This window comes from Peromyscus californicus, unplaced genomic scaffold (genome assembly GCF_007827085.1).
Source record: "Peromyscus californicus insignis strain IS unplaced genomic scaffold, ASM782708v3 Scaffold_18__1_contigs__length_77618521, whole genome shotgun sequence".
Lineage (NCBI taxonomy): Eukaryota > Metazoa > Chordata > Mammalia > Rodentia > Cricetidae > Peromyscus > Peromyscus californicus.
Window position 1 is genome coordinate 53375449 of NW_026294480.1, and position 21876 is coordinate 53397324.

Sequence of the window (21876 nt, forward strand, 5' to 3'; positions counted from 1 at the left end):
TATCCTCATCTCAGAGAGATTTTTGAGGCCAGCCTGTGGTACAGGAGACCAATCTCAAAAATAAGTAAATAAAATTTTGAGGGGTGGGATTGGGTTTTGTGTTTTTGAGACAGGTTTTCTCTATGTAGCTATCCTGGAACCAGGCTGGCCTCGAACTCATAGAGATCTCCCTCTTGAATGTTGGAATTAAAAGCACCACCCGAAATAAAATTTTTAAATGATCCTATGAATCCATTGAGTTCAAATTTTGTGCTTCCTTCAATTTACTAACATTTTCTAATAAGTATTGTCAAACCAATGAGTGATCAAGATACGTTTGTGGATGATTGTATTTGTAGCAAGTGATTTCTTTTTGGTTATGTATACAGTGTTGTGCCTGCATGTATGCCTGCAGGCCAGAAGAGGGCACCAGATCTCATTGCAGATGGTTGTGAGCCACCATGTGGTTCCTGGGAATTGAACTCAGGACCTCTGGGAGAGCAGTCAGGGCTCTTAACCACTGAGCCATCTCTCCAACTCTGCAAGTGATTTTTAAAGGAATATTTAACTTGATATGGATATAAGACAGTCTGTCTCCAAATATAATTGTGAGCAGGAGATTCTGGGCTATTCAGTGGGATGCTGTTCTGTAAGTCGGCACTGATTCCTGGCATTATACAGTGATGTCCTGAAAGAGAAGTATAGTGTCACATATTGGATTGATACAGATTTTTCCATTTTTAGAGTGAGATTTTGATGCTTTTTTAAAGACTTACAACTTATTATGCAACGTTAATGGATATACCAATAGGAAATGAGGCATGGGATAACATTTTTCTTGATTCTCCCGAGGACCTTAATATCACCTATTTTTTGGAGGATTCACTTTCTTTCAATGCCTATGATAATTATGTCTGTCAAGATCAACAATGAAGAACATTTTGCTAAGCTATTTATCAGGGTCTTTGCTTAAGGTGTTCATCTATTTCTTCCCATATGTTTTTTTTTTTGTTTTGTTTTTGTTTTTCGAGACAGGGTTTCTCTGTGTAGCTTTGCGCCTTTCCTGGAACTCACTTTGGAGACCAGGCTGGCCTTGAACTCACAGAGATCCGCTTAGCTCTGTCTCCCGAGTGCTGGGATTAAAGGCGTGCGCCACCACCGCCCAGCTCCCATATGGTTTTTAGCACTTGGCCATATGTTTCTTCATTATTATGCACAGGATCTGGCTGGGAGATATGTTTTATATATTTATATGGAACGTCCAGAGAAGTGTGGTGATAGCATATGATTTTCTTACCATCAGCTGTGACAGTGAGTTCTGCTTTGCAGTTACATTTTCATCATCAGTGATAGGGAAGGCATATTGGCAGAGGAAGATTTGTCTGTTGGGAGGGGGATGAGGTGGTATCTGTTCAAGAGGTTTTTATAGTTAGGCTTCCAGAATCGTCTGTTTGAAAGAGCAGGCTGTAGATGTATAGTGAATATTTTTGAAGATGTTCTTGAGGATACTTGAAAAATGCTTCCTATTTAACATGATTTGCTTATTTATATAACTTTGTGACTTTGCTGTAATCATACTTTCATTTCTTTGTGGTTATAGTTTGAGTGAAAAATCTTGTGTACAGGAAGATGGTCAACCAAAGGTCTTAAGACCTGTACGACTAATGAGGGGCCGAATGCAAAGACTAAGGCCAAATATACAGAAAGCTGCAGAAAGAAAAGAAATTCTTACACCACAGGAAAAAAGAATAGAGAAGAATAAAGATGAATCCTGTGTTGATAGAGAACAAAATGAATCCTGTGTTGTGGTAAGTATGTTGATTCTGAGAACATTTATTAAGCAAGTATAAAAGCCTTAATGTAAGCTTTCACTCTTTTAAAATAAGCTTATGTGTGTCATTTATTACATTTGTGGCCAAAATCTCATAGTGAGGAGTTTTGTTTATTGTTAAATCATTTAGATATTTGAGCATTGTACATGACTCTTGGTCTGCTCTCAACTTACCTCATATGTGGACTTGGATTTTCCTTGTGCATCAGATTGAACCCAGGTTCTCAAGCATGCTAGGCAAGCACTCTACCCTTGAGCCACATTCTCAGTCTCCTTCTGAAAAGATAGTCATATATGTGAATTTTAACATTGGCTTAAACAAAAAAGTGCTCCTTTTAAGTATAATTCCAAAACCAGATAATGAATTGTGTGTGTGTGTGTGTGTGTGTGTGTGTGTGTGTGTGTGTGTATGTGTGTATGTGTGTATGTGAGAGAGAGAGAGACAGAGAGAGAGAGATTGAGAGAGAGAGAGAGAGAGAGAGAGAGGGGGGTGGGGAGGCAGGCAGACAGAGACAGAGAGAGACACACACACACAGATGTAGAAGACCAAACCTTAGGCCTCTTTCATGCTAAGAAAGCACTCTTGCTACTAAACCATATCCCTGGCTCATGGAGTTTTAGATTATTTATATAGTCCTTGGAAGAAAGCAAAGAGTTAGCATGACTTAAGATTTCGTTTCCTTCTGCTATAATTTAATTTTTTTATATCTTAGACAGAGTCTCCTGTAGCCCCAGCTGGCTTCCATCTCACTGTGTAACTGATAACCTTGAACTCAGATCCTTCTGCCTCCACCTAAGTGCTAAGTGTGTAGGCATGCCCCACCATGCCCATTTTTGTGTGGTGCTGTGGAGGGAACCAGGCACTCTCACTAGCTGTGCTATATCCCTGCCCCGTCTGTCATTATTTTCTTAGTGTCTTACTTACTTCCAACAACAAGAATTTAGAAATGCAAGCACTGGGAAGGATTCTGACAAGTGAGATGGAAACGGTCGGAAGTAGATGAGTCTGAAGCATTGCTTTCTGATAGGACAGAAAAGAATAGGACTTTAAGACATAGTAAAGATGAGACTTATGGAATATTCAAGCTAGCTAAAGGAAAAACATTAAAATGTGGTTTTTGACTGTTATTTTATAATTTTGACATTTTTTACCATTTTCTTTATACAAATGAGATAGGATATTTTGTAGTTGGGTTGTTCTCAAATTCCCTGTGTAGCCCTGGTTTGTTTGCATTTTCTGCATTTACCTTCCAAGTGCCAGAACATGCATCATCATACCTGGCTAAGATAGATTTTTCAGTAAAAATTTTAAAAGTTTTATGTTTCATTGTGAAATCTAAAATATTACAAACTTTGTTACTAAGATTCCTCAACAAATGGAAAATGAGTCAGTTAAGAACTTTCAGTGTGAAGATGTCATACCACAGCCTGAAAAAAAGGATCTTTTGGAAAGTGTGCAGTCTGATGAGCCCAAGGTTCTTAATGAACATCCAAGGTAAGCATTGTTTATCAGTTATGTAATTTAGAAATTCTTAGTAAGCCTTTAGAGCTCAATAAATTGTTTTAAACAAAATTTATTTATTCTGTGCTTTAAGATAGACATGGAGTGTATGCGTGCCATGGAGGTCCGTGGACAACTTTTGGGCATCAGTTCCCTCCTCCCACAGAGCATTCGTGACCTGGGAATGGAACTCAGGTTACCAAGCTTAGAAGGAAGTGCTTTATCTCCTGAGCCATCTCACTGACCCTCAGAAACAAACTAACTGACCTCTCTGTCTGTGTATCAATTTGGATTATGTTTAGCAATATTTATGGTGCTAGAGACAAGGCTCAGCTGTTAAGATTGCTTACTGCTCTTGTAGATGAGCCAGGTTTGATTCCCAGCACCACACCACTGCTCACAACTGATTGTAGTTCCAGTTCTAGGGCATTTGATTTTGATGCCCTCTGGCCTCATTGGTCACCTGAATGCATGTGATATGTGTGTGTGTGTGTGTGTGTGTATGTGTGTACACACACATACACACACACACACACACACACATACATACATATGCACATAAATTAAAAAATAAATCTTAAAAAAAAAAACCCACAAAAAGTGTAAGAGGTTGGTGAGATGGCTTGCTGGGTAAAGAGGCACTTGCTGTCAAGCCCGATCTCTGGGTCCCACATGAGACAGCACGAGAAGGAACTCCCACAGGTTATCCTCTGACCTCGATGTGCATGTGGGGGTGCCTGTGCCCCACCCTCACATTAAATCAATGTACAGGTGATGATATATGTATAGCTTTATTCAAAAACTGTGTAGGAATAACTTTTCATGTTAGTTCCTAAGTTAAAGATGATTTGAAGAAAGCTATTTAATATAATCTAGGATCTGAGTTAATAGGACTAGGCTTTTCATTTAACAAGCATATTAATTAGGTGTCTGTATCCAAATAGAAATGCTACTTTTGGTAATGTTTGATTTTTCTAAAATTAAATCTGTTAGATTGTAAAGCACATCCTTTTCATAGCCAAAGTTGCTGTTTATTATTTTACCAAACCAGATGGATGGAATTACCAGGATGTTTATGGTTTGGTACTATTTGAAGCATGTAGATGTAGAGATAACAGCATGGACTTCTGTGTATCTGTTCTCTAACAGTTACATGTAAAGTCTGGCCTATGATATATTTTCATAGGCCTGTTTAAGTAGCATCTAACCTGAAAGGAAAGGCTAGGAAATGAAGAAATGCCTTTATTTCTTGCTTCATCTATTATTTCTTCTTAGTTCCCTTTAACTGTTTGACTACTACTGTGCCCTATAGAACTTCTTTCCTTATTACACATCTCTGATAATAGATTTTATTTGTAGTTATCTGACAGATTGGTTTTGTATTTATATTATCTAGATTATGGTGTCTTAGAAGAAAATTAATTAAGTTTTTGAGTGTTTACTGAGTTTTAGAATCCTGGTTAATTTTTAAAATTCCCTTATTTGTTTGTTTCTTTGTTTTATTTTTTTGAGAGAGGATCTCATGTAGCCTAGGGTTGCTGTGAACTTACTGTGTAGATAAGAATGACCTTGAACTTTTCCCTTTTTTTTAAACCAAAAAATACTTTCTTTAATTTGTATTTAAAATATTATATTTCACATAAAAGCAAAAATATAAAAACCAATTGTTATAAAAATTACACATTTTAATTACATAAGATGTAATTAAACATGATTTAATCACCCAGGTATCATTTTGAGTGTATTGAATATTTATTGTACATTGTTTTCTCCTTTTTATTTATTCTTTCTGTCTTTCACATCACACATCTCCATCCCATTCACTTCTCCATCCCTTTGTATCCATCTTCTGCCCTTGCAACCTCCCTCCCAAAATAAAATGAAATTTAAGAGAAAAAGAAAAGAAAAGAGAGAGAGAGAGAGAGAGAGAGAGAGAGAGAGAGAGAGAAGGAAAAAAATCAGTGTCATCATGGAAGCTGTAGTGTGACACAGTAAGTCACACAGTAAACCCTTTTGTCCGTGTCTTTACTTGCAAGTGTTCATTGCAGAGAGGCATTGGTCTGGTTCGAGGCCTCTGGTTTCTGCTACACTATCAGTGCTGGACCCTAACTGGGACTCCTCTTGGTTGTCCTGCTGTTGACTGTGTTGTGGAGATCCTGCAGCTTTGGGTACAGTCCCTTCATGTGCTCCAGCGGATCACAGATGAGGTGGATGTGGAGTGGGCCAACACATAACCCTGATTCTAGGCCTGGGTAGTTGCGGGGTTGGTCAGCTTGCCAGCTCTCCCCCGTCCTCATCACCAAGGTGAGCTCTCCTGCATTGTCCTGGCGAGTTCACCCCTGGCAGCAGTGAATAAGGGGTGGGCCAGGTCTCCTGTTTTCTTGGCGTTGGGGTCAGATCCCCTCACCTTCACCTTCAGGGTCAGTTCTACTGTGTTGCCCAGGCGTGGCATAGGGCCACTCTCCCTGGTGCTGCAGCTGATGAGGGCCAAGGCCAGCTCTCCCACCTGCCTCAGGCATTGATGGTGAGGGTGGGTGTGGGGTGGGGTAGGATGAAGGACATCTTTCCCCTGAGCATGGCACCACAGACAGATGAGATTGGATGGCTCTCCCATGCTCACAACATTGGGGCTGGCTCACTTACACGTCTACCAACAGGATTGGCTCTATCGTCCTGCCCAGGCAAGGTGCAGGACCTGTTCTCCCAAGTGTTGCAGCTGGTGGGGACAAGGCCAGCTCTCCCGTCCTTATGACTTCAGGGCCAGCTCTCTCCAGCTCATGCTGCCACATGACAGATCAGTAATGGGGATGGTTAGCCCATACTCACAAACTTCCTGGCTGGCTCACCCACACCTCCGCCAGTGGGGTTGGCTGTATTGAGCTGCCCACTGGAGGTGCAGGCCCTGCTATCCCGAGTGTTGCAGGTAATGGGGGACAGGGGCAGCTCTCCCAGAACGTTTTCCTCACCCTCTGCCACCACCTCCCATGCAATCGGACTATAGGTGCATACCACCAAGCACAGTTTCTGGATATTTGTAATTAATATCCAGCCTGACATTAGCAACTTCCCTCTGTAAAGGCAGTGTCTTTACTGCTTTACCATGTGATACTTCTGGCCTTTAAACATCCAGGAGCCTTGGAAACAATTGTGAGTTTCTGTGTTTTATCTAATTAACTTATATATAGATAATAGGTAGTTTCCCCATTTTCTCTACTCTGAACACTATGTCCTGTTCAAGATTCTATTGGAGAAGGGAAGGCATCTCAGAACGAAGAACACTTAAAAGATTCTTAGATAAAGTAGTAAGTATTTCTTTGAAACTTAGTCCAGGATATTTAAAATCTTGTATACTTCAACTAAGTATATAGGTATGTATTTGGAGGTGATTTGAGACTGATGTAGTTCAGGTTAGCTTCAAGCTCACATAGCTGAGGATGGCCATAAAGTTCTGTTCCTCTACCCTCTTCCAGGTACTGGAATTACAGGTGTGTGCACACACACTTGGCTTATTCCTGTCAGTTTGTCTGCTTCCATGACAAATGTATGTCCAGGGGATCAGGTCATCAGACTTGGTGGCAAGCGCCTTTACCAGCTAAGCTGTCTTGGGGCCCAGTAGTCTTTGATGGTTTCAAACATGTTTGCAATGTATCTCGATCTTACCCACCCCTGACTCCCTCTTCCCAGTCCCCCTGCGACCTCCTCCCCGACGTGTATCTCCCTTCTGTTTTTATCCTCATGCCCTCTCCAGTTTTCTTTGTTGCTTTGGAAACCCCGAGTCCAGTTGGTGCTGCTGCTGGAATGTTGACTTGTCGTCTTGTTAGCTTACCCTTGGGCAGGTCACCATAGCTGCAGTGCGTTCGTGAGGACAGAGGCCGTGCCGTGTCCAGGTGACGTGTCCAGATGACGTGTTTTGCTGCACCCTTCCTCATCTTTCAGCGCTTACGTTCTTTCTGTCCCGTCTTCATGATGTTCCCTAAGTGTTAAGGGAGCTCCTATAGGTGTTCCATTTCGGGACCAGCACTCAGCAGTCATTTATTGTGAACACTTTGATCAGGTATTTCTGAATTCCCTGTTGCCCACTGCAGCAAGAAACCTCTGACCAAAGTGGACGGCAGCCTTGATAGATGTGTATAAACATAAACACTCAGAAGACAGTTGACACCGTGTCCTTTTAGGAAAACAGCAGAAGGTTCCCAGCTAGGGCCTATAAACCTCCTCGGTGATGAGCTTTTGAGCAGGTTTCCAATACCAGACATGACTTCCCTCTTGTGATGTAGGTCTCAAATCCAATCAGAAAGTGATTAGTTCTCACACACGTGCATGTGTGACACACACACACACACACACACACACACACACACACACACACACACACACTTATGACACTGTTGCACCATTGGGCACATCTTGCCTGGCAGGTCAGTATTACAGCCTTCAAGGTTCACTGGGTAAGACCATAGAGGAATATATTGGGTAGCCATTCCAGCTTTGATCTGGAAGTTTCAACCCCCATTGAGGCTTCGGTAACTGTCACGCCTACAAGGCGGGGCCAAGAGAGGACCCTGAAGACCGGAGATCCAGATGTGCAGGCTTTCTCGGTTCCTGGACCCTGGACACTGGAGGTAGACCAAGCAGAGTTCTCCAGAGAACACCGCCAGACTGCACCTTTCCCAGACCCTGTAACCTATCCCTTCACTTGTAAGTTACCCCACAACATAAACCTCCCTTTTAACTATGTGGAGTGGCCTTAATAATTTCACCAATATCGGAATTTCTTCTCCCAGTGCCTGCATAGCATCTTCCCACACTGTGAAAAGTAGCCAGCAGAGAGGAGGCTTTCTGGTCAGTTCAAATTGGTTTCTCTATGTCCTATCATGAGAGTGTATTGTATCTTTAGCAATGGGATCTTTAGCATAACCATCTAGTTATGGTGAGCAGCCAAGAGCAATGGTGATAGCTTTGGTTGGTTGAGGGGCCTCTGGAACCTTCCTGACTGATAACTTCATAAAGAAGTATCTCATATCTGGCCCTGAGATGGTTCATTTAATAAACCATGTCCTTGTGAAAGCATTGTCTGCCCATACAAGGTGCCTATGTTAAAATTACTTAAAATGTATTTTTTTTGTGTGTGTATGTGTGTGTGCACGTGCGTGCAGTTAGCTTACAGAGTTGTAGGTTTCCATCGGGCTCTTGATACATTTTCAGTTTTGGTCAATCTGCTCCATTCCCTCTTCCTCCATCCCCAACCCAATCCCCACATAAACCTTTAACTCTCAGTGTTCCTCCCCCACCTTCAGAGCATACTGTTCTGTCTTAGCTGTTGCTTAGAAAAGTGAAGAGAATCTTAAATGACACAGTGAAATGAACATCTTCCATTACTATTAAATTTCCTTTTTTTGATTTCTAATAATTTAGGACTTAATATTATCATTTATTAAAGTTCATGATAGCTGTAAGTGTCTCAGTTAAATATAGTTCAGAAGGCTGTCTTCTTCCTAAGGATCTGCCTTCTGTTATCAAACTCACATGAAAGGTAGTTATTTCAAGCAGGAGAAATAACTAATGAAATGTGCACATTTTACTTTGTCTTTTTTTTTTTTTTTTTTAAACTTTGATATAGTGGCCCTCGACAGACATTGCTTGTACTGCTTAATGATCCCAGGCTCATTTGTTGGTGGGAGGTGGTTTGGCACTTGAGTGGACTCCGCTAAATTTTTCTTTACCTTTCATTAGCTATCATCTTCCAAAAGTGGACAACAGATACTGTTTAGTTACTCCAAATAGGTTTTAACATTTTTGTTGTTAATAAGTACCACGGGAGGTTGATCTTAATACCTGTGTTCAGGCATCTTTCCCATAGAAAAGTCAATATTGAAGTTCTTTTTCCTAAGAAGCAATGTTTGTCTTTTCATTAATATGTCTTTTCAAAAATAGATTACTTTTAATGAACATAGTAATTATAATAGAGTATAGTGCTGACATTTTAATTCATATGTACAAATATATCAGATCAGGGTAATTGACATGTCTTTTACTATGGACTTTGTGTTAGGAATGTTCCTTTCTGTTAACTCTTTTGATTTAGTCACATTCCTGAGCCACAGCTGTTCTGCTGTTGTTGTGTAACAGACTTTTACTGGGGAGACGCAGCACATTCACATCCGATCACCCTAGATAGGGAGCTCTTGAGAGACCAAACTGTTGCACCAATGTCCAGTTTGGTGAACTGAAGAATTTTATTGGAATTGCGTATAAGAATATAGGTTAGGCCAATGGCTGAGGGGTCCCCACTGGATCAGGCCCTCCGAATGGGTGAGACAGTTGATTGGCTTGATCTGTTTGGGAGGCATCCAGGCAGTGGGACCAGATCTTGTGCTCATTGCATGAGTTGGCTGTTTGAAACCTGGGGCCTATGCAGGATTGTTTGGCTCGGCCTGGGAGGAGGGGACTAGACCTACCTGGACTGAGTCTACCAGGTTGACCTCAGTCTGTGGGGAAGGTTTTGCCCTGGAGGAGATGGGAATGGGGGGGGGTTGGGGGGAAGGTGAGGGGGACGGGAGGGGGGAGAACAAGGGAATCTGTGGCTGATATGTAGAACTGAATTGTATTGCAAAATAAATTAAAATAAATTAAAAAAAAAAGAATGTAGGTTAGGGGTTGATTACAGGAGCAGAAATGACTCAAAGACAGCTATGTCACCAAGACGCACCCCAGCATTGGTGACAGCTCACAAAAGCTAGGGATCTGGAGCACACTGCAAGCCTGCTGGTAGCTCAGCAGATTAGACAGTGTGCATCAATTGGTCCGAGCTTTTCAAGGCAGCTCTTCTGGTCTCTGCTTCTTCTGGGGGACTGGGCTTATCTGAGAGTCTTGTTTGCAACTTGCCTTGTCTGAGGGTTAGACTAATCAGTTTTTACTGTTTATGTACTGTGTGTGTGTGTGTGTGTGTGTGTGTGTGTGTGTGTGTGTGTGGTGAAGCTGGTCAGTTTCAGGTAGAGTATATTTTTCCATCCTATTCAGCTGTACTCCTTCATCTTCCTGCAAGCTATTTTCAGTGAAACTTTGTAAAAACTTAACATTTATTTGTTCCTATTCAGTGTGTGTGTGTGTGTGTGTGTGTGTGTGTGTGTGTGTGTTGGTATTCATGTGCTATGGCATGTTAGAGAGCAAGTTTCACAAGTCTTTCTCCTTCTGTCTTGGGTTCGGGGAATCACCCTCAGCTCATCTAGTTTGCAGGGCGAGCTCTTTACCCTCTGGACCATCTGTTGTCTCAAATCTTTTTAAAGCCGAGTATATGGTGATGCACTTGTTCAGCCAATCCCCCCCACTGTGTAGTATTGGCTGGCCTAGAACTGGCTGTGGAGACCAGGCTAAGTTTGAACTCAGAGATCCACTTGCCTCTTCAGAGTGTTGGGACTAAAGCTGTGCTCTACTTCTCCCCACTAGTGACCTTACTTAATAGCTCCCTTTGTATATTTTACTGGATTTGCCATCTGTTGTGATGATTAAAATACAAATCAAAGAGTGCTGCTCTTCTGGAGAGCAAAGTGCTTGATGTAAATGGTTGATTGTATGCTAAGTAGAATTCAGCAAAATATTATGTTTTCTATCCTTCTATCTTGAGAGCATGTGCTCTTAAACTATAGTAACAGAAATCTTCTTTTAAATTGTCTTATAAAAGTATAAAGGGTAGATGTTATTCTTAGTCATAAGACATTTTCTTACTTGAGTCATACTTCCATCTAGCTATTGAGGTCAGCAGGTCTGTTGTGGCTGTGTATGTCTAGGCAAAAGATGGTAGGAATACAGAGGTCAAAGTACCAGATGCAGCTTGAGCTAGTGTGATTGCAAATTTCTGCAGAGTTTTTCCCAGCCATTGTTTGTCTAGGATGAAGTAACAATTACAAAGGGGTCATTGAGGGTCACTATTCAACACAGTCAGCTGGTACTCTGATTGACCTCATTAACATTCTCTACATGTGTCTACCATAAATAGATACAAGTAATTATTGTAAAATTCTGTTGTAATTTCAACTAATTGGATTGTTTCTCTCATTTATTTTCCAGTTCTAACTAGACAGCCATTCGTGAGACTTAATTAATTTCCTTCTCCTCCTCTTCCTCCTCCTCCTCCTCCTCCTCCTCCTCCTCCTCCTCCTCCTTTTTATGTGCTGTGAGTAAACTCAGGGCATAGTACATATTCAGCATGTAGTCTACCACTGAACTACAACCTCAGTCCTTCAATATGCTTTTATTTATTTATTTATTTTAAGAACATAAAACAAAAAAATCAGGGTCTCTCTGTGTAGATCAGGCTGTCCTAGAACACTGTGTAAACTCACAGAGCTCCACCTGCCTCTACCTCCTGAGTGCTGGGATTAAAGGCGTGTTCTACCATGCTGGATCTTGTATGTCATCAAAATTTTATTTTATTTTCATATTTTTGAGACAGAGTTTCTCCATATAACCCTGGCTGTCCTGGATATCACTCTGTAGACCCGGCTGGCCTCGGAGTCACAGAAATCCTTCAGCTTCTACCTCCTGAGTTCTGAGATTAAAGGCATATGCCACCTTGTTTGGCAAATCTTGAGAGTTTTTAGTGTTTCTATAGGATTTCTTTAACTGTCATCTGTTCAACTGGTGTCTGGATTAAAATTTGTCTCTCTTCTTTTGTAGTATTCACAAGAGCAAGAAAGCAAGTAAACTGAATCTAGCTCCAGTTCTAAGGACTCGATTTCAGAGACCAAAACCAAAACCAACATAAGAAACAAAACAATGACCTCCAGGGAAGGGGTACCAGAGGAGATTCCTGTTTCTGGAGAAATAGCAGTAACTTTGGAAGAAACTACCAGATCAGACACTTCCCCAGGGGAGAAGATAGCAAATGTGACTATTGCTGCTCTTTCTGCTTCTCCTTCCACGAGGGAATTGGAATCAGATTTCAAAGACACTGGAAGAACTGACACATCTTCTACTATGGAGATGTCAGAGATGACGGATGTCACTGTGGAAATGGAGATAGGGTTGGAAACAATTGGAAGAGAGATTTCCCCAGGGGAGAGGGCAGCAGAAATGATTGACATCCCTATGGAAACAGAGACAGGTTTGAAAGCATCTTTGAATGAGATTTCTCCTATGGAGAAGGTGCCAGAGCTGATTGATACCACAGAGGAAATTTATACAAATTTGGAAGAAACTGGAAGAAGAGAAATAAGTCCACAGGAAAATGGCCCCAGGGAGGTCGGTCCAATTAGTGAACCAGAGACAGGCTTGCAAGAAACTGGAAAAGAGTTGCCCACAAGAGACAGGACACCAGATAGGATTGATAGCACTGAAAAAAGGGAGGCATATTCAGAAGAAACTGAAAGACGAGAAATACCTGCACCAATAAAGGGGGCCGAGGAGGCCCAGACCGTGGGTGACGTGGAAAGGCACCTGAAGGGGACTGGAGGAGGAGCTTCCCAGAGAGGGCCGGCCGTGGGAGCTGCAGAGCAGCTGCCTGGTGGGCTCTGTCCACGCGGCAGCACGAGCAGAGAGAAGGCGGGAGTGGAGGGGAGTGCTGTGGAAGAAAAGGAGCTCGACCTGAAAGACACTGCAGAAGGAGACGTTTCCTCGGTAGTCATGGGGTCAGGACAGACGACTGCCATTGAGGAAACCAATGGAGATTTGAAGGGAGCAGGAGAGAGTTCTGTCTCTTGGGAGAGAGGATCTGGAAAGGAAATGGTGGCAGACTTAGAAAAAACAGAAAAGGTAGATGCTGCTCCAGGAGAACATGAACCAGAGGAGCATGTCTCAAGGCAGCCTGAGGCAGAGGGAATTCAGAGCGGCAGTGACGACAGCAGCTCCGGGCCTTCACTGGATAGAAGAGTATGTATTTCTCCATCTTACAATGTTTGAAAACATTCTCAGCAAGGTTACCAAAATAATTTAACACAGTTACCCTTAAGTCCAAAATACTTAACATCGCTACTAAAAATTTAAAATCTTTTCCAGCCCTAATCTTTTTGTCTCAGGTTCTTCAAGAACTGGTGTAGTCACTTAAAAAGTTACTAATCCTAATGGCAGTTTGAAGTTGCTCATTTAGATAAAAATACATATAGGAAATTGGACTGAATTTGTAGAAACCTTAGTATAAACAGAGGCTGCATATGTTTTTATTTTCTCTGATACTTTACTGCCTCCATTTTTAGATCTTTTGGTGAAGTTTTCTGTTGTTTGTAGTTCATACACTTAACATTTTTGAAGACTTCTTCTTAACGTGTGTGTGTGTGTGTGTGTGTGTGTGTGTGTGTGTGTGTGTGTGTGTGTGTAATGATATCTGTGGTTTGGAGTAGTCATAATATACAATATGAAGGGAAGGGATTTCTGAATTTTAAGTTTTCATATTTGTGATTTTTATATTTAACAGTTGAAAATAAGCCTTTGTATTTTTAAATCACTGTTTTGGAAATAAGCTTTTGTTTAAAATATATGAAATGCTTATAGGATTTCTGTTTTTGATGATGTGTTGTGATTCTTTTCTCTAGACTATCAGCAGTAAAATTTCAGTGATGCCTACATTTGTGGAAGAAAAAGAAAATACTGACAAGGAAGTATCAAGTCACTTAAGTCACGTGGAGTCTTCGTCACAGAGTTCTGGACACCATGAAACAGAACCAGGGGTACCACTTCCAGATGTCCTAGAGAAGTTTTCAGATACTAACTTAAGGTACAAGTATGGAGGTCTGTGCGCCTTTAAAGAAAAAGAATGTGAAGTTCTATTTGCTGATTATGTTAAAGCAAGTGAGCTTTCAAGCCATAACATAAATTGGATAGTGTTACAAGTTTTAAGATAGTTTATGGAAGATTGGAAGAAAGGATTAAGGCCATTCTGATAGCCAGTGGTGAAATTTATTAACAAATTTTATGTAACACATACTTGTAAGTCAATATGGGTTTGACCAGTACTTTCTTCATGCAAAAAATGATAGGCTTGTACCTGGATTGTTTAACTCAATGGTTTTCAGAGTTTAATGGATAGTTCCATTTTTTTCGCCTTAAAAAATAGAATTAAGCCGGGCGGTGGTGGCGCACGCCTTTAATCCCAGCACTTGGGAGGCAGAGCCAGGCGGATCTCTGTGAGTTCGAGGCCAGCCTGGTCTCCAAAGCGAGTTCCAGGAAAGGCGCAAAGCTACACAGAGAAACCCTGTCTTGAAAAACCAAAAAAAAAAAAAAAATAGAATTAGGCAGATGCAGATGTGAGGGTGCATGCCTGTCATCCCCACACTTGTGATGAAGGACAGTTGAGGGCCAGCCTGGCCTAATAGAGCAGATTTCAAGCCAGCCTAGGTTACAATGAAAAACCCTGTCTAAAAACAAAACAAAAACAATTAAAAGCTTACTGCCAGTCCCTAAGGTTGTCCTAAGTTGACTCACTTTTGTACTTCAACTCATTCTAATCATTTGATAATCCTTGTTCCAAAAGCAAATCTCTTCCTCAAGAACAGAAGCCACTCGAAGTTAAACCAGCTCCTTTTCTGAGAAGTCGATTCAAAAAACCAAAACCAAACTTGTCAAGAGCAGCTTTAAAGAGAGCAACCACAGAAGCAGAACACTGTGTACCTGGGAAGAAATCAGAAGCAGACAAAATGGAGACCATCGTGTTACAGCAGGACAGTGAACAAGCTGATTCTCCCTCTTCTCAACATGTGAGTGAAGATTAAGGGGAGGTTTGCTCGTGGGTTTTGTTGTTTGTTGTTACTATGGTTATTAAACCATCAAAAGTTCATGTAGTTTTAATGTGTATAGTATTGTTCTATGCTTAGTGTGCTTTATTATTCCATATAGTTTATGTTAAAATATTGGATATTTGGTAGGGAAATGTGGGCAAATGTGTGTTTTGGAAGGCATCTAAGAAATTTTAGGTTCTGCTTGACATTCTGGTGAGATCACCATAGCCAAATGATGTACCAAGTTCCTCAGGAAAAATGGGAATAATAGTGCTTTATTTCACTGTTATTAAGGCAACATGAAAAATGAAATGCTGGGGGGCTGGTGAGATGTCCTAGCTGTTAAGTGCACTGACTGCTCTTCCAGAAGACCTGGCTCACTACCATCTGCAACTCAAGCCCCAGGGGATCTAAGGCCCTCTTCTGGCGTCTGTGGGCACTGTATACATGTGATGCACAGACATACATTGAGGCTAAACACTCATACACATAAAATAAAATAGGAAAAGTAGTTTAACTTTCACAAAGTTAGGGAAAGTACAAAAATACAAAGAATTATTCTAAAGTGCAAAATATGAATTTTAATTCTAAAAAGTACTTTAAAATACATTCAATTTAGCCAGGCCTGGTATGCAGACCTGAAATCCTAGTTACCTGGGAAACAAAGATCACAAGTTCAAGTGTGAGTTCAAGGCCAGCCTGGGCAAACGTAATGAGAACCTGTCTCAAAATAGAAGTTAAGAAGAAAGACTGTGAGAAGAGAGCTCAACAGAAGAAAGCTTTCCTAACATCTGTGAGGTCCTAGGTTTAATCCCCAGGACTACAAGGACGAAACAAAAACTAAAAGCCAATTGGAATGTTAGCATTTCATTTTAGAGTTTCTGACAATCTTGAGATTGTCAGGATAATCAAAATGTGAGAGCCCTGTATCCCATTCCTTTCCCCTCCCTAATTAATCTAGCAGGTTTGAAAATGTGTGTGTGTGTGTGTGTGTGTGTGTGTGTGTGTGTGTGTGTGTGTGTGTGTGTTAGTATTACATTTCACAATTGCCAGCGTCCCTTAGCATCAGATATTTCCGCTTAACATAATATTTTAAACATCTGTTGGGCTCAGTACAAAAAAAAAGGATTTTTTTTTTTTTTTTTTGGTTTTTCGAGACAGGGTTTCTCTGTGTAGCTTTGCGCCTTTCCTGGGACTCACTTGGTAGCCCAGGCTGGCCTCGAACTCACAGAGATCCGCCTGGCTCTGCCTCCCGAGTGCTGGGATTAAAGGCGTGCGCCACCACCGCCCGGCCAAAAAAAGGATTTTTAATGTGGTTATGTACTAGAGTATTTAAGGCTAAACTTAGGTGTGGTACGGTCTGTACTTTATAGTTCTAGCTGTCTAAGAGGCCAAAGCTGGAGAGCTGCAGGTCAAGGCTAGCTCGAAAATAGGCAGCAAAGTGAGTTCCTATCTCTTCAGTGTAAGGAAATTCAGGAGCCAGGTGTGGTGGCACCTGTCTTTAATCTCAGCACTGAGAACCAGAGGGAGGTGGATCTCTTAGAGTTCCAGGGCAGCTAGAGCTATACAGTGAGACTCTATCTTTAAAAAAAAAAGAAAGAAAGAAACAAAGAAAGAAAAATAATTAAAAGTTAGTTCAGTGATAGAGTATTTGTGTTGCATGCTTGAGGACCTGATTTCAATGCCCAACAATGTCCTCCAAAAAAATGAACTTAAAATTTAATTTCCTATTGGAATACAATCTTACTTCCAGTGCTTTATTCATCCTTTATATGTGGAGGATGACCCTGAGCCTTCTCCATGTGTATGCACGTGTATGTACTTGTTTACATGGTTTTATAAGATGAACTTTTAGAAGTAGAAATGCTAGGAAGTAGATACTGCCCCTGTTATCCACAAAGAGTGGGCCAGTTTATTACACTAATAGCTTGTGAATTTTTTTCTTTTTAAATTTTTTGAAGGTACCTTCCCGAATGGCATCAAGAGAAAATGATAAATTGGGTCATGAGGAGGCTGTGATACTACCATGCATACGGACTGAAAAGGATTCTTCACTGCCAAATTCATGTGAACCTAAAGAGGATTCTCAGTTAACACAAAACCAGGAAAATGGCCTAGTTGTTCCTATTGGGTAAACAGTGATATTTTCTTAAAAATCTAAGATAAGAGATGCTTTTCTTTAAAACATTTATTTTTTTTCAAGTGCTATAGAGAATAATTGGTCTAATTCATAGGAGGGGTCGCCCAAAATTGAAAATTAGATGGGATTGAACATCCTTTTTTTTTTTTTTTTTTTTTTTTTAAGATTTATTTATTTATTATGTATACAGAAGAGGGCGCCAGATCCGATTACAGATGGTTGTGAGCCACCATGTGGTTGCTGGGAATTGAACTCTGGACCTTTGGAAGAGCAGTCAGTGCTCTTAACCTCTGAGCCATCTCTCCAGCCCGGGATTGAACATCTTTTAATGCCATTTTCTTCCTTCCTTCCTTCCTTCCTTCCTTTCTTTTTCTCTTTCTTGTTAACTGTTTATGACTTATGGAAGGTAGAACACTAAAATATATATGTATATGTGGTATAATTCCTTGCCTTTTAGAAAATTGGCAGACTACATACATAACGTACAATTTACCATTTTTAACTGTTTTTAGTTGTACAAACCTAATGATACAAGTCATAAAGCATTGTCTCATTGTTTGCAGGCAACCCCACCATCTATCTCCTGAACACTTTACTTTCCATAAACCTTTTAATGAAATTTGTGTTCACTAAACGGTAACCTCCACTTCCCGCTTCTTCCCCTTCCTTCTGTTGTTGGCACCCACCATCCCATCATCTGACTTTTATACATTAGGTTATTTTAGGCACATCATATAAGTTTATTAACATTTGAGAATTAAAATGAGGTTACTCCTGCTCCACTGCTCCTCCACCCCCTTGTCATTTCATCTTTATTGTGCTGGAGATTAGCCATAGGCTTTACCCTGGCCATGTCTTCTTTCCATTTGGCTACATCTCCAAACCTGAAATAATGTTTTTCCCCCGCATGGCTCCCTGAACTTTTATAACATGTTTTTGTGATGAGAAGATATTTTCCTTGAGTGATTTGAAAAAAATATTTTCATGGGAGTTTACTGGAGGAAATTCAAGTTACATGTTCTTCTAATTGTCAACTTTTTATAGTCAAGCTCTCTCTTCCTCCTTGTCCTTTTTTCTAGGACTCAGAAGATGAATGTGGTCACACAAGAAACAAAGCAAAGTGTTGTCCAAATTACTCTTCCAGTGAGAGGTCGACTTCAAAGACCAAGACCAAATGTACAAAAGGCCAGACAGAGGCAGATAGTAGAAAAAGGTGAACTTGAAGGCTCAGCTAAGAATGAAGGATCAGAACTACAAAAAGATGAGACAAAATCCCTGACGAGGGTGAGAGAATTGATCCTTAGTGTGTACTAAAACAACAAATGATAGCTCAGCCTTGGCTTGTTCTCTCACATTCTTATTGTTGAATCCAGCCTTTGCTGTTTAGTATGTTCTGAAGAGTTTTGTAACTTTCCCTTAGTACTACAGTAGCAATTCTCTAGCAGGAAACAGCAGTTCTATCATGTGTATGCACTGATAATGGTATACTGTTTCGAATGACAGTTTAACTTTTCAAAGAACCTTTCTTACTTACCCTTTCAGATAGTATCTCATTATTTAGCTGAGACTAGCCTTCATCTTCCGGCCTCACCCTCCTCAGTGCCGTAGTTACAGAAATACATCATCATTCCGTCCCGTTCAGCCAAGTTACTGCTTTTTCTTTTGCATTCAGTGTGTAACTGAGACTGGCCTTGAATTTCTGATTCACTTGCCTTTCCCTCCCAAATGCTGCAATTGTAGGCATGTGCCACCATGTCCAGCTCTATCTAGTCTCTTCTGTAACATTTACTTAATTTATTTGTGTGTGTGGGTGGTGGGTATGGCACATATGCACATATGTATGTACACATGCCACAGCACATACACAAGGTCAGAGGATAACTTGTGGGAGCATGCTCTCTTTCCCATTTGTATTCCAAGGCTTGGAGTCAGGTTGTCATGCCTGGTACTTTTATTCTCTGGCCCTTAATCAATTTCCTAATAAGTATTTTGGTATTAGAAAAAATAAATCTAAGCCGGGCAGTGGTGGCTCACGCCTTTAATCCCAGCACTCGGGAGACGGAGGCAGGTGTCTCTCTGTGAGTTCGAGGCCAGCCTGGGCTACAGAGTGAGTTCCAGGAAAGCTGCAAAGCTACACAGAGAAACCCTGTCTCGCAAAACCAAAAGAAAAAAAAAAAAAATCTAAGTAGTATAATGCCCCAAAATGTTAGTCTCAAGTAGTCTTTGCTTTTGCATTCTTTTCTCTGGGTGTTAATATAAAACCTAGATTAAAAGTCATTGTGATCCCCATTTGGACGGAAATACTTAAAAAAAAAAAAAAAACAGTTAAACTTTTGGTGCTGGGGATCAAAACCAGAGTTTTGTGCATGCCAAGTATGCAGTGTGCATCTGAACTGTACTCCCAGCCCTAATCAGTGCTAGTTAATTCAAATTCTTTATTTTATAACAGATGGCTTTTTGAGTTGGTGTGTGCAGGTGTGATAAGTGTACATGTGTATGTAGGCATGGGTCCAATGGTAATATAGGGTATTTTACTTTAGTTTTTGAGACATGGTTTTTCCCTCAACCTGGAGCGTATTGCTTTAGCTAAGCTAGAGAGTGCCAGGAACTCCACTGTCTACCTTTCCCCCTGTGCTGGGTTTACAGATGTGCTCTGTCACATCTGTGTCCCATGTAGGTGCTGGCAATCCAAACACTGGTCCTCTTATTTGTTGATCAGACACTCTTACCTACTGAGTCCTCATCCTAGCCCCCTCTTGGGACTTTTAAAGTATATGTAAACATGGGATGGTAGTAAATCATTGCACTTCTTGATCTGAACTAGGTGACCTTGTGTGAGCAGCAGAACATGGACAGTGGATGCCAAGTTGAGGCCATAATTTTAAAAACCTGAGTGGCCTAGGCATGGAGCTCAACAACAGGGTGTATGCAGATCTTTCAGGTTCAGTTCCTAGCATCCCAAAGAGAAGAAACAAACAGAATGCTCTTTTTATTGATTAAAATATTTTAAAATGTTTTAGTGTTAAAAAATAAATCATATAGTGGAGGGGGCGGTGGCAGCAGGGCACGCCTTTAATCCCAGCACTCAGTAGGCAGAGGCAGGCAGTTTGAGGCCAGCCTGGTCTACAGAGAGAATTCCAGGACAGCCAGGGCTGTTACACAGAGAAACCTTGTCCTGAAGAACATAAATAAATAAATACCAATCATACTAACTTAGTTGTTGTCTTTGCAGGTGAACTCTCACATTGAAAGTGAAGTTGATGCTGTGTCCTTTGGAGTTTCAGAGTCCAGAGTGAATGAAAGTCACAGCCATGTGGTTCCTGTAGAGAACTTAAATGTTAACAAAAGCAGTGTTTTAGATGAACAGATAAGGTGAGTCTGGTTTAATGAGAAAAACATAAACCTTGTCAAAGATGTTTCTGATTGTTACATAGTTGGTCTTATGTAACAGTGTCCTGAAGTTTGGTTTCTGTGTTTTGTGGTGCTGTTGATTGAACCCGCTGCCTTTTACATGCCAGGCAAGTGTTCCACTATTGCGCTATGTACCCCAACCCTTCTTTATTTTATCTGAGACAGAGTTTTGCTAAGTTTCCCAGGCTGGCTTTAAACTTGCTTATAGGCCAGGCAAGCCAGGAATTTGTGATTCTTCAGTTTCAGCCTTAGTAGCTGGATAAAGCTTGTGCCAGCAGGCCTATTTAAGTGAGGTTTAAAATGTCCTCATTCTGGGCCAGGTGGATGGCACATGTCTTTAATCTCAGCACTTGGGAGGCAGAGACAGGAGGCTCTCTGAGTTTAAGGCCATCCAGGACTATGTAGAGAAACCCTGTCTCAAAAAAAACAAAACACACACACACACACACACACACACACACACACACACACACACACACACACACACAAGTTACCTTATTCCTTATTTTTATGCCCATAATTTTGTTGCTTCCCTTGAACTTCGTGATATTTTATTCTTAAATATCTTTTAAATTATATTTTATATTGTGGTAGGGGCACATGTGCTGCTGTGGGTGTGTGATTAAAGAACAGCTTTCAGGCCGGGCGGTGGTGGCACACGCCTTTAATCCCAGCACTCGGGAGGCAGAGGCAGGTGGATCTCTGTGAGTTCGAGACCAACCTGGTCTCCAAAGCGAGTACCAGGAAAGGCGCAAAGCTTCACAGAGAAACCCTGTCTTGAAAAAAACAAAAAATAATAATAAAAAAAAAAAAAAAAGAAAAAAGAAAATCTTTCAGGAGTCGGTTCTCTCTCTTCACCATGTAGGTTCTGGGAATTGAGTATAGTTTGTCAGGCTTAATGGCAAGTGCCTTTACCCACTGAGCCACCTTGCCATCCCCTATACTTAAATATGTTTTCACAGTCATGTCATGACATTCTCTCTTGTAGATTGAACCTAATGACTCTAGTACTGAGCTACACCCTCACCCCGTGTGATAGCTTTTAATTAACTTGTTTTTCCAGATACCTTTTCTGATCCTGAAATGTACTAACCAGCATCATAATCTTGCTAGAACTTACTAGTTTTTCTAACAGAATGCTTAGTAGGATTGCTACCTCTTTTCTGTATATTTTGAGGATTGGTTTCTAATGGATAAGAACACACACATATAAATATACATATACATATTGTTTGCTTTGTATCTCTGTGTTTGGAGTTGAACTCAGTGTTTTGCTTGTAGCACTAGCAAGTTATCTGCCGCTGAG

General features: G+C 40.9%; 1 protein-coding gene across 1 annotated transcript in view; it reads left to right on the forward strand.

Annotated features, from left to right (window-relative positions):
• The window catches only part of Bdp1 (B double prime 1, subunit of RNA polymerase III transcription initiation factor IIIB), a 96145-nt gene that overhangs the window by 36762 nt on the left and 37507 nt on the right, over positions 1–21876 (forward strand). The window contains 9 exon segments of the mRNA XM_052743439.1: positions 1580–1787; positions 3175–3305; positions 11988–12064; positions 12067–13178; positions 13838–14019; positions 14776–14998; positions 16981–17150; positions 18239–18443; positions 20392–20531. Coding sequence (XP_052599399.1) covers positions 1580–1787; positions 3175–3305; positions 11988–12064; positions 12067–13178; positions 13838–14019; positions 14776–14998; positions 16981–17150; positions 18239–18443; positions 20392–20531 — 2448 coding nt within the window.